A 14,144-nucleotide genomic window follows, 5' to 3' on the forward strand; every position below is an offset into this window, starting at 1 on the left:
ATGTGAGCCAAAGCCCTTGATTCTGTAACTGATGGGAATGAAAGACGAGATGAAAAACATGATATATTACCTAAATGAGCAAATTCGAGCAATATCAAATACTGATAGTTGGTCTTGCTACTGAAGTGGAGCATTATACTTCTCCCTGGAAAGAGCAGTGGAATCACTAGTAGATGTGGTATAGTCACTAACTTCCTGATGAGGTGCAGCAGAGTTATCTGAGGAGTACAAAACTGGTTAGGTGAGTTAGCCCTAGCTAGGTTTAGCTTGAGGATCATAACAACACTTAAACTATATGATTTTCTCCCACACAATGAGTACAATGACAAAAACCATCTCTCCCACGGCCACTACCAAAAGCATCAACCCCAGAATTATAATTTCAAAACCTCAACCTCCAACATTAGATTTACCACCACAGACTCCAAAACAAGAATTATCACCATGACCACCAAAACCACCTCTAGTATATCTACTCCCAACCACCATTAATTTTAGACGGCCTGTCTCCCTAAAGAAATGACTAAAGTGAATCATTCTTAATTGAAGTCTGACGTAGATGATCCATAGCCACTGAAAGAATTGTAGAATGCACAATACTCAAAGAAGGAATACTACCATCTCCTGCCAAAATCTGGGTCTTCATTGATTGAAGATTTGGATATAAAGTGTAGAAAAAATTTTAGAGAACTGCGCATGTTGTAGCTTCAAAGCCTCCACATCACCAGTCATAGGATGATACTGATTCAACTCATCTATTATCCCTTTGATAGTGTCACACCTATGGAAGACTAGTAGTCATGTCTACGCTATACACCTAAAAGGACTAATCAAATTACAATTGAACCTCCTTGTATTCACTTATATAACCCAATTTGACATAATAAACACCCAATATGAGACTCACGCCCACACAACACATATTTATCCAGTTTAATCTACATAATACAGGAAATCACAGAAAGCACAATAGTACTCACTCATGGCCTTGTCCATTGAGTATGTCTAATGGACAGCTTCCCAGATTTCTTTGGAAATAGACCAAAAAAAAAAAACACTGAAATTAGCACTCACTGACTGCTACATGCCTCCATACTATTCCATAACCAAGACATTACTGTACAATTCTTAGATTCACATTCAAACTCTTTACTATATTGAGAAGGACTTGATAAAACATGCTTCAATTTCTTTTAGCACCGAGCCTACATTGTTTGCTTGCGCCCATAACAAATAAATAGAATCATTTACTTTTGTGGTTGTGACTATATTAACTACATCAGATGATTGCACAAAGATCATCAGCACAGAATTGGACTCAACCCCTAGCCAGAACACTTAAAAAAGAGGACAACCAGATCTAAAAAAAAAAAATCAACAAAAACAGAGCACTATTTATTCCACACACCAAATACCCACCACACCAGGAACCAATACCAACATGATCACCCTATATTAGCAACTTGTCAAACCCAAAATCTCATAAATATTGGAGGCCTTAGAAATCACTAAGCCAACCCCTTAGAACTATAAACCTACAACCAAGCTTATTCTAAGGCTGATAACAGAGTATTTTAATTTAGAAATTTTTAAGAGTGAGGTGATCCTATATTTTGAAAGTAGTGCAACATGAAAAAAAAGAGAAGCTACATGCCAAATCAATCATTTAAATATTGTTGCAACTTTGCAAATACTTGGAAAGTAAGAAGGTGAAATTTGACCTTAAGACCCAAGAACTAGGCCATACCCTTGAGGTCTATTGAGGTTGCTTGAATTTTGTGGTCGTCCTGTGTTTAGTCTATGCCTTGCAATGAGCCAACCACTTGAATTCCTCTCTGCCTTTAGAGCCAAATGGATGTTCTATTTCTCTTATTCAATGGTGTGGAGAGGAATGCATAAACAATGCCAAACTAATGATGCCAAAGATCATCAATTGGGTCACTTGTCCAGTCTAAAAATTTTTATGGTCTTTTTGGATATGCAAGAATAAGAAAGCTAATCAAAGAGATCACCAGGCTGGGTTGTGCTTCAATGAGGGATCCTCTTACGCTTAAGTTAGTATCAACCTATATATTTTGTATGTAGATGGTATTTTGTAGTATTTTTCTCATACTTTAGCAAATGAGGTAGATTGTCCATTTTATATGTAACTTGTCTAATTGTTGTACATAATTTGAGGTGATTATTACCATGAGTGTAATGGACATTGTCTAAGAGTTTAAGGCCTTTGAGTATGGTTGTCATTGAATATACTGAATGTGCTTGAGCGGATACTTATCTTCTTAATTTGATAGCTTACTGGTGACTTAAGATTGATTTTTCCATACTAATTAAATGGTATTGAAATTTTTTTTTAACAAGACGTGGCTTCATTCTTCCTATAGGTGAAAATAAATAAGTTATTCTAAAACTATAACCAATTTCACATCTATTTTCACAATTATATACCTTATATGGCAAATTGTAACCAGTTGTTTATCACTTTCATATAGACTCAATTTTTTTTCGACTATTTACATTTAATCACATCAAATTGCATTAAATTATTGTGAAAATAGATGTAAAATTAGTTGTGCTCCTCTTTTTTTTTTTTTTTTTTTTTTTTTTTTTTTTGGGAAAGGAAGAAATGAAGAGATTAAAAATGAAGAGAAAGGCAAAAGAGCTTTAATATATGGTTAGTTTTCTTGTGGGGGGTTTTATGCTAACAAGAAAAAGTACGACGGTCTTTGTCCAAGCTAGAAGCCTTTGTGTTAGAATTTAACGTTAAATAAAGGTAAAGGCTTAGCACATATATATTTTATTGGCTATGTACTAAATTTTTAGCATTTGCACATCAAACATAATGTAAAAACATAGAAAGCTCTCTCTATCTGTTTGGCAAAGATTATTTTTGCCAACTTATTTTGCTATTCAGTTTAATTTTACTACTATTTATGCATCTCACTACACTTTTTGGTACTATTCATGGGTTCCACTGTATTATTTCAACTAATTTTTACATTTATCTACAGTACTTTCAACAAAAAGTTTTTAGTTTCAGCAAAATAAGCAAATCTCAAACTGTAAGGTTGAATTTATTCAACCATCTAATTGGCTTTATTCCGTGCCAAATTTGCTTGTAATTCAGCATTTAGTAACCCTGTATTTAGGTGGGTTTGTTGTAAGGGTAGTGAGTGAGATAGAGTGAAGATTGCTCAAGAGTGTGCAAGAAAACAGAGACTCGCGGCTGGGACTCGCGGGTGACTCGCGGCTGCAAGCCGCCAGAAGCAGCACACGTGCCAAGCATGCTGGAAGATGAACAGTCATGCTAACTGGAGCACTACAGGACAAAACAGGACAACTAGCCATACGGTTAACTCGCGACTGGATCTCGCGACTTAGTCAAGCCGCGAGGTCAAGCCGCGAGCCACCCCTGTTTTGTAAAACCTGACGTTTCACATTCCTCTCCCACTCCAGTATAAATATCCCTTTTACCCACGATTGAAAGAGAGCTTCCAGAGAGAATTTTGAGAGAGAAACCCTAAAGAAAAACCAGATTGTTTCACCCACAATCTATACCTTAGAGTCTCTTCAAATTCCTCATCTCTCTTCCTCTCCATTCTCAAAACCTTGAGAGGCATTATACCAAACCTGGTTCTCACCATCATCATCACTGTGAGACAGTTGTTTGGATTTCTGGAAAGCAGTTAGGAAAGAACCAATCTTCATTGGTTGATGCTACGGTCTAGTAGCGGAATCCGGGAAGCTAGAAAAGAAAAAGGTTCGGCGCAACCTCGTTGGAGTAAGAAGCTTGGAGGGCTTAGGTGCACTGGGTAGATTAGGCTTGGAGGGTCTATTGCTGTCCTTGTATCCCAACTGTATTTTCTAGTGGATTGTTTACCGCTTGGAGGGCGGCAGAGAGGTTTTACGTCGAGGGCTTCGGTTTCCTCTTCGATAACACATCGCGTGTTGTCTTTGTGTTTGCATCTTCCTTCCTCTCTATCTTTGCCTTTTTATTATCTGCTGTGGTTTTATCTTTGTTATGGCTTAGATAGTCTTTAACCAATTTCGTATTATAGCATATGTTAAGTTTCCGCACACTAGTTGTTTGACATATTGCTTGAATTGGTTAAGTTGTAATTTGGGGGTCTAAACGTTCAAAGGTGTTTTGTACACGTTTTTGAACTTTCACAAACATATCCTAAATAAAATTCAGTTATGTTATTAATGATCAAAGAATACAAGCAATTGAGTATAGATACAACGCTAAAACTATTCATATACAAACTGGAAAGAGAAAGAGAAAACTAATCCAAAACCAACTCCCATTTAAGTGGGAAAATCTGCTACACTAACTACCAATGAAAGAAGGACACGTGCTAAAGACTGTTAACAAAGGAACCTCTAATCCTGGAGTTAAACCTGTAATTGATACGCTGTCGTTTCCATAAAACATACATGTTGCAAAATGATGCCGTATCGATTAAGTTCATCAGCTCCTTGTTTAAGTCATACGATCGCGTTTCACTATCAGCAGTAAACAACTGCTCCAACTCTCCTTTATCTTCAACACACAAAAAATTACTTCCATTGGACATCTCAAATGCCAAAAAAAGTGGGTATGAGCTACAGTACCCTTCTACTTCTAGGTAGCCATATTATTAACTAAAAATTCATTTTTAATTCAAATTTTAATTTTCTCTACTCTCTTTTTAGTTCATTTGTTTTAGATTATGTTTTACGTTAATATTATTTTAATATGTTGTATAGAATAATAATAAAGAGAATGTAAGCAGTAATGTTAAATACTATGTTAAAATAAATAAAAGTAACTTTTTATTATGTTAAAGTAGGATTTTTTTTAGAACATCTAATGTCAATGCTTTGGATAGTTCTTAATTTTTTTTCTCGAATTCCAACCTTTGTTTTCCACCGGTGATCTCTCAGAGAGAGAGAGAGAGAGAGAGAGAGAGAGATTTGTTTGTGTGAGAGAAAGGGAGAGAGATTTGTGTGTGTGTGTGTGTGTGTGTGTGTGAGAGAGAGAGAGAGAGAGAGAGAGAGAGAGAGAGAGATATGGAGAATGCTCTGGAGATCAAGTAGAAAAACAAAATAAGAAGTGAAGATAGAGATAAGAGTGTGTATACGTGCGTGGAGAAAAGAAATGCATGGATGAAAAAATTAAAGAGAAAAAGGAAAAATAATATAAAGAATAAGAAATCAAAAGTGAGAAATGTTACCACAATATTTTCACAATAAATTTTAAGTGACAAATTGTTCTTAGCTAATTTTGGTGAGTAAAAAAATAATTTCAATGTTGAGTTCAAATTAGAACTAGTAATAACTTGCAACATAAGATTTTGTTGTGAAAGTATTGAGAAAAAATATCATGGACAACACTTTTCATTAAAATTAAATGATCCTACAACTACAACTAACTATATCATTGCAACAAGTATTCCATGAGATTTGTTAAAAAATATCATCAGAAAATTTATAAATATTATCATTGGAAGATTAAAAAATATTGTTGTTAGGAATTTGAAAAATATAGCTGTTATGAATGAATGAAGGAAATTTTTTTAAAAAAAATAAAGAAATAATATTTTAATGGAATAGAGAATCTGTTGAAAAATGTATTTGAAAAAGTAAGTAACTAATAAATAAAAGTCACTATTTATTTTCCAAACAATACAAAAATTTAGATAGACTACTGGAGAAGTAAAATTGGATTTTTTTTTTTCAAAAGCTTAGACAGACTGCCTACTCTTAGGAATATTTTATTATTTTATGGACTATTGCCAGGGTCTACGTACTCATGTCTCCAAGAATATGTCACAAATGAACTTGAGAAACTCATTTTAGAAAGTTTCAATTTATGACGTTCGCTACTAATGATAATTCTTTATCATCAAACTAAGACACTAATCAATTTTTGATATAGATAGTAATTAAATCCCAAATCTCTTATATAATTATAAAAATTTTTACCAATTGAGCTAATTAGAACCCACAACCTCAAAATAGTTTGATGTAGCGAGCGCAAATAAATGTTTATTTTAATTAAGTTAATTTTTTATTAAAAAAAATTGGAAGTCGATTATATTTTTTGAAAGAGTTTCAACCTATGGCATCCACTCCTGATGATAACTCTTTATCATCAAACCAAGACTGTAACGACTCAAGGAAAAACACTAGCCACATCTACGCTATACCTCAAAAGGACTAGTCACAATTTAGACTCCTTGTAATTGTCAATAAAACCTAGTTTAACCTAGTAAATACCTGATGTGGGACTCATCACACACCCACACATATCACACAATCAATCAAATTGAGGCATCACAATCTCCCCCCATTTAAATCTCTAACATTCTCATTAGGGCCTACTTTGTGAGTAGTGTCTTTGAGCCCACACGGGGTTATCGGGCCAGCTCTGATACCATATATAACGACCCAAGGAAAAGCACAAGCCACATTTGCGCTATACTTTAAAAGGACTAGTCATAATTTAGGCTCCTTGTAATTGTTAATAGAGCCCAGTAAATACCCGATATGGGACTCATCACACACCCACACACATCATACAATTAATCAAATTGGGGCATCACTATTGTAGTGACCCAAAAGAGAGGTCTTGCATTTCATGGAATCCCACATCACCTAGGGAAGCACATGAGAATGTGTTTATAAGGAATGACCTCCCTTTAATGTGCAGAGGCCTTTTCCCCCACTGCTGTGTACTTTGAGGAAGAATAAATTCGTGAGGGGCATGAGCCCCAAAGCGAACAATATCTACATAGTTGGGGCGGGACCGTTACAGATGGTATCAGAGCCATGCCCTAGCCAGAAATGTGGGCCCCACACATGATGACGTATGTGCCCATAAGGGGGGTGGATTGTAATGACCCAAAAGGGGGGTCTTACATTCCATGGAATCCCACATCGCCTAGGGAAGTACATGAGAATGTGTTTATAAGGAATGACATCCCTTTAATATGCAGAGACCTTTTCCCTCGCTGTTATGTGTTTTAAGGGAGGACAAAACCATGAGGGGCATAGGCCCCGAAGCGGACAATATCTACACAGTTAGGGTGGGGTTGTTACAAAGACACCAATAAGTTTTTGGTGTAGGTGGGGATTAAATCTTAGATCTCTTATTCAATCATTAGAGACTTTACTAGTTGAACTAACTGGAACCCACAAGTCAATTATATTTTTAGGTCTTATTAGTTGATTAGGTTATTAGTATTTTTATTAATTTTTCTTAATATAAGGTCATTTTTGTAATTCAATAATTGAAAATTTTCAAGAAAATTAGAATTAGGGTTTCCTAAATAAGTTAGAATTAGGTTTAGTTTTAAAATTGTTTATGAGCACGGTGTTATATTCCAATGAAGACAAATTACAGCTCTCTCTCTAGGTGTGAACCACGAGAAACAAAGAAGCTCTAGCTAAGCGTATATCTTGACCAACAAGGCTTTTCAGCCTTTACCAAAAATATTGAATGAAGTCTTTAGTCTTTACCAATGAAATGAAAGACGCTTCCAAGAAGCTGAAGCTCGCTTAGACCGAATAATAAATAAATTAAAAAAAGAATTGACTTGTATATGTGTGTGAAACTCCTTTCTAGAGACTTGAATTTTAACCCTTGTCCCCCCATACCCCACAAGCACTTAAGACTTGTGGAGTGACTATCCTACCAAGGATGCACGGTGGTATTTTTTTCTATTTTATACATACTGAGGACATGTGCCAAATAAGGGATTCAAAGGATGAAAACAAGCCTCCTCAAAACCCAATTTATTTCTCTCTCAACCAAAATCCACCGGGCCACCACCAACTTCCTATGGTAAACTCACCTCAAATTGGGTTTTGAGGTGGTTTGTTTCAGCCTATAGATCTCTTATTTGAAAGGTGTCTTTAATCTATATAAAAATAGGAGAAAATGAGAGACTTTTTAATTGGAGGAGAGCTTGACCCTATATTATTATATACTAATTAAAATGCAGTCATGGCAGCTGCTAATTGGTCCGTGCGAATTCTCAAATTGTGCTAGCAAGTGTCACATACAAGAAGGTATTTGATATCAAATAATATTACACAATATCAAAATTCAGTAAATAAGAAATATTTCAACAAAAAATAACTACCATACTAACAAATGAAAAACATGTATAATGTGGTATCATTTCGTTCAAAATACATGCACCATTTTCACATTATTTCTCAGGCGATAAGTTATGCTATTTTACGGGGCTATATATAGGGCTAAAAGCCTAAAACTTGTTCATGATTCATGAATAGTCAAAACAAAGGAAAATTGATGCTCTCTTAAGATTCAATAATTTTTATTCCATTTCGAATGGTTGGATTCTCCAAAAGCACTCAAATTAAGTGTGCATTTGGATTTGGATAAAAATTATAAATTGTTTTGCTATTCAGCTTATTTTTGCAACTATTCATGAGTCTCACTGCACTTTTTGATACTATTCATGAGTCCCACTGTACTATTTCAACTAATTTTTACTTTTATCTACAATACTTTCAACAATACATTTTCGATTTCAACAAAATAAGTGGTATCTAAATAGATCCTAAGTCCCCTAAGTAAAATGATCTTCTTATGGTGCCCATTAGCGTGATATATTCTAAGAAAATTTGGGTGAGGCAAATGACATCGGCTACTTTTTTTAGAGTAAAAAATAGTGCTTAAACAATAAAATATTTATGATTTTAATTATATATCAAAATATATATTTTATAATCAGACAACTGGATTCATTTTTAATATATCTAACTTTTTGAAACTTAAGTTAAAAATAATATGCTTTCGCCCTAGTGAGTAGCGTGTATGTACTTGTTTGTTGTGCTCCCAGGTTCTATTCCTACCATTTGAACATGACCTTGACTTGAACTGTGTTAATTTGGTCGGACCAGGCGGTTCAGTCCGAGTTTGAAAATCGTTATTATTTTCCGTGAGGTAGGATGGGTTAATGGATTTGAGTTTATTTTTGCCAGGTTTATATAAAATGGAAAGGAAGGAAGACTAGTTTTTTTTTTTTTTTTTGGTAATCCATAGGGATTTTTCCTTTGCACCAAAATTTTTTTATTGCTTTTTCTATTCTTTCTGGTTGCTAGCTTTAGTTTTTTTTTTTTTTTTTTTTTAATCTTAAATTTCGTGAAAAAAGTTGTAGTTATTGCGAGAAAATATTGTCAGAGTATGTGCAATAATGAGACATGATTATGTTTGTAACTGTTCACACTCACGACCACGGATTTGGATCCGGTCACTGTGCAAATACCCTGTCAACTTTTTTCATCTTTTTTGCCTCTTGTAATTTTTATTTTTTTATTTTTATAACATCATCTTTAATCCAACGGCTGATATTAAAAGTAATCTTTTTTAACTTTTGATTAACATTAAAAAGGTATTTCAATCTCACGGCAACTAAGGTGCATCCCGAGATCTATCGCGTAGACAGAAAATAAAAATAAAAATAAAAAGTTAGAAACAGTCGGTCCTATCAAAAGAAATGAAAAGTAGAAAAGTCGGATCCGAATCTTTTATAGCTTATCGATTCATAAATTATATGGGATGTTTGGTTAATTTTAACTCCTCTTTTTACATTTTAAACAATATTACACATTTTTTCACACTTTTTCATTTATATGTATATCAAAAACATCTAAAGAACATTATTCAAATTCCTCTTCATGCACGGAAACTAGGAAAAACTCTAAGATTGGATTCTGTTGCCTCTACTATTCTCACGTGCGTACCCCTGACTTTTATAGCTACTGTTGACTGTTGAGTGATCAATTTACCATCGGACTTGAAACATTTATAGCTTAATTATTGATTTATACAGTACACAGCACAGCAAATAGGGTGCACCACAAAGATTGATTCTGTTGTCTCTTCCCTTTCTCACGTGTGTATCTTTAACTTTTAAATAGGGTGAAAAGTGGGATGGAAAATAAAGAAAATAAAATATAAGAGATTTTATTGGGTAAGAGTAGTGTTTGGTTGAAGTGATTTTGGAGGGGAGAAAATTGTGAAATTCAGCTGTTTTCTCTTCGAGTCTACGAAAACGTAATATCTTTGAATTGGAGAGAAAACATAAGGGAAAATAATGATGGGTACTTTGAACAAAATTGGCCTTGAGCAATGTTATTATTCTCCCATCGAGTTTGCTTCTTTCCTTTATATATATATATATATATATATATATATATATGTGTGTATTATTTTTTTTTGTCATTTTATGATGTATCATTTGTTGTGCCGTGCTATTTTTTTTTTTTTTTTGGTACTCATTTATTTTATTTTCTTTTTCTTTTTTTCTTTTTTAGTTTTTGTTTTTTTTTTTTTAAAAAAAAATTGGGTTCTTGAAGTGTACATTCATACACAATTTTTTAAATAAAAACATAATGTATTACTTTCTGTTTTATTTAATAAAGATATGATAGTAAATTTATATAAACTCCATTTTTCATCCTCTCATTTTTCTTCACAATCAAATAAAAGATTTTTTCATCCCTTTACTTTTCATCCCTTCAATCAACACACATGAAGAAAAACTAAATATTTTCTATCTTCCAATTTTTTCATTTCTACAATCAAATGAACCCATATAACTTATTGATTTATAAGAGCATTCACATCAAAAATGTGAAAAATTCTAAAATGCTATTTTATAAGTGAAAACACAAAAAGGGACACTACATCAAAGTTGTTATATTCAAAAAAATATAACTCAACTACAGTATGCTGCTAGAGATAGCAGCTTACTATCACTTAAAATTTAAAGAATATTTTTCTTTTTCTTTTTTTATTGTGGGCTGATTGTCCTTTTTTTTTTTCCCCTCTTTTTAGTTTTTTATATTGTTTATTGTGTAGGTTATATTATTTTATTGTATTGTATGTTAAAATAGAATCTTTGATGTTGGATGATTATAAACTAAGTTGTTAAAATAGAAAAAGTGACTTTTGAGTTGCTAAAATCTTTTTTTTTTTTTGTTTTATATAATAGATGTTTTGATGTGAATGCTCTAAGACCCGTTTTTTGAGTTACAAAGCGACATGAACACCAAGACCCGCTTATTGATTTATAAAGCAGGAACACTAGGACCCGCTTGTTGTTTTATAAAGCATATGCGCATGGCAATTATGAAGAGAAAATACACCCTATTTCGGATATAGGTTTCCTCCCTCTCACAATTAGTGCTACTCACTTAACTGTGAGTAAGAGTAAACTCAAACTTCTCTGCTAAACACATACTAAACACTTATTTTTGTGAAAAAGGAAAGAGTATACATAAAGACATGCAGGCATTTTTGCCAACTGTCTCATTGACAGTTGGCAAGGCCGTTGGCAAAAATGCTGTGCACGCATTTTTGCCAACTGCCTCATTGACAATCTGACATAAATTCATGAAAATGCCAACTGCCTCATTGACAATCTGACATAAATTCATGTTGAAAGCATTAATACTCGCAGTAGTGTTCTTATTATATTCTTGCCTTCCTGTTCTCACCAAAACATTGTTACAGCTTGCAGAGTCTTCGAAAAGTAAAACTGATCGAGCATCGTTAAACGGTTAAAGCCGCGCAAATATACACTACAAACATTAAAAAAAATAAACAACGAGAATACCCACACGCATTAACTATACTTACATCGGTACAAGTTTAAACTTACAAGGGGTTTCCACTTATGGATATGTGAGAGAGCCTTATATACATGAAACGTGGCATACCTCCTCTAACTAGGGTGCTAGGTGCATTCAAAGTTTTTTTTTTTTTGGTTAAAAAAGAATTTGGAAGACGACTTGAACCCGGAACTTTTATATCCTAGTTAAGTCAACTGAACTCCAATTAAGTGTGGTGACACATTTTAAATGATGTGTCCAATTTTTTAGCATGGATCATTTTGGACTCAATCCTCACCCTGAACTGGAACCTCTCCATTTCAAAGGGAAATGGAGAGGATCCGGTTCCATAAAGTATACACACGGATATGCTTAGCAACTAGGGTGTTGGGTGCTGAAAGAATTTTTTTTTTTTTTGGTAAAAAAAAAAAAAAAAAGTTGGATGACTCGGACCGAAACTTTTATACTTTATTGATTTAAAAGGTGTACACGCACGACAACTAGGGTGCATCCAGAGATCGATTCCGTTGTCTCTACTCTCACGTGCGTATCTAGTAAGATTATCTAGCTTTCATTCAAAAATAAACCCATCATGACCACCAAGCCAAGTCCTCCAACGAAGGATCCAGTTGAAAAAACAAATGCAGAGACAAGTTGAGCTTACTGATGGTGTTAATGGGGTTGGCGAAAAAGATGATTTCAACCCAAGTGCGCAGCCTCCATTAAAGGTCAAGAATCCATGGAGGTATCTGAGTTATGTTATCAGATATGTCTTTGTGGTCTTTGCATTGGCAGCAGCTGCAGCCTACCTCACTAGTTGGTCTTTTTGGCCACTCTACTGGGCTGCTCAGGGGACCATGTTCTGGGCTATATTTGTTCTTGGACATGATTGGTAATCTCATATTTGTGAATTGTTTCCCTCCTAAAATCTAAACTATGTTATTGATTTTCACATACATTTGCATTAATTAACTTGTGTTTGGTTTTCTATGGAACAGCGGCCATGGAATCTTTTCCGACAACCTCATTCTAAATAGTTTGGTGTGGCATATCTTTCATTCTTCAGTTCTTGTAGCTTGCCATGGATGGTGGGTGTGATAACTTTCTTAACTTTTAAAAAAATTCAGTAATCTTTGGCTTATATGTTTAGATTTAGCTTTAAATTACTGACATTTCATGATTTTCACTGCATGCTCTTGAATCCTACAGGAGAATTAGCCACAGAACTCACCACCTGAACTATGGGAATGTAGAGAATGACAAGTCATGGTTCCCGGTATTGTCTCTGATCCATTATTTCAAAAAATGTCAACTGTCAATATTTTGTTTGACGTGATTCTCATGAATATCATTTAACAGAAACGGAAATAATGATGAAATTGACTCTCTTAGAATTTTTTTAAAAATACATTGAAAAAAAAAAAAACTTAAAAATCAAATTTTCACTTATAAATAAAGAATATTTTAATTTCCTTTTTAATAAATTGTTTTATATTTTACTCAGGCCAAGAGTGGTTTTAAGAAAATCCTTGTCCTTTGGGTTAGTGCAATTTATCTCAAACCTAGATTGCTAGGTTAATTAGTCTTAGCCCGAGCTATAAGGGGACATCCGATGGTGGACAATAACCGAAGACCAAACTGACAAAAGCTTCTATGCACAAGAAGTCATGTACTTTTCTTTGGATCTCGCATCTGGCATCTATAACTACCCAAAATTAATTTTATTTGACGCCAAGCCTATAGTAGATCTATAGAGTTCTTCTTCCTTATCACACGTGCAAGATCGATCAATATAGTGGCTCCTTGTTATTCTATGACCGCATCAATTCTCTCTACCATTAGATTCTGCCTGCTATTATTGTGTGTGAAGTATTCTCTTTCTACACGTTTACGTCGTCGAGTACTAAAGAAAAGACTCTTTTTTTTTTTCGTCAAGCCCATACAAGGCTTGCACAAAGTTTGTGTCATAGTTAAGAATTAATGTTCATAACGTAGAATATTTTTATTTTTTACCATCGCACACTTTTGGTGTAATAATCATTCTATAAATATAAGTGTTTGTGGGGTGTGGGGGTAAAGGTCGGAATTCAAGTCTCCAAGAGGGAATTGGTCAAAAAATTAGTATATTTTTAGCCAATTTTACTCTATTTTCCTCCACTCCCTCCTCTTTCTACCCTCAATCCAAACAGGCCTTAAGAAAAAGAGATAATATGAAGACAGAGAAAGTGGAGAAGTGGTGGTAATGGCTTTTTAAAGAGAGATCACACAGGGAGAGGAGAACAAAAACCTTTGGTTTGGACGTACGATGGTCTGTATGAAATGCATGCATCCTTTGGGTATGTGCGTGGTGTAAGGAATTTTGTGTAATAAATGTACGGAGGCGTAAATTCAGGATTTTAGTATTTTGCTTTTGGGAAGTTATAGGTAGATCTAAAAAATATTAACCAATAATAATAATAATAAAACTAAAGTCTTAAATTCAAAATGAAATTAAAATATTGATTAAAAAAATG

General features: G+C 34.0%; 1 protein-coding gene across 1 annotated transcript; it reads left to right on the forward strand.

Moving 5' to 3' along the window:
- Nucleotides 1–12,272: 12,272 nt before the first annotated feature.
- On the forward strand, nucleotides 12,273–13,002 carry LOC126703809 (omega-3 fatty acid desaturase, chloroplastic-like). Its single transcript, XM_050402881.1, has 4 exons — nucleotides 12,273–12,523; nucleotides 12,630–12,719; nucleotides 12,841–12,907; nucleotides 12,991–13,002. Exons 1-4 carry the CDS (start codon nucleotides 12,273–12,275, stop codon nucleotides 13,000–13,002), a joined length of 420 nt encoding a protein of 139 aa, XP_050258838.1.
- The last annotated feature ends 1,142 nt before the right edge of the window (nucleotides 13,003–14,144 follow it).

The sequence above is a fragment of the Quercus robur genome, chromosome 10 (assembly GCF_932294415.1).
Source record: "Quercus robur chromosome 10, dhQueRobu3.1, whole genome shotgun sequence".
Taxonomy (NCBI): Eukaryota; Viridiplantae; Streptophyta; class Magnoliopsida; order Fagales; family Fagaceae; genus Quercus; species Quercus robur.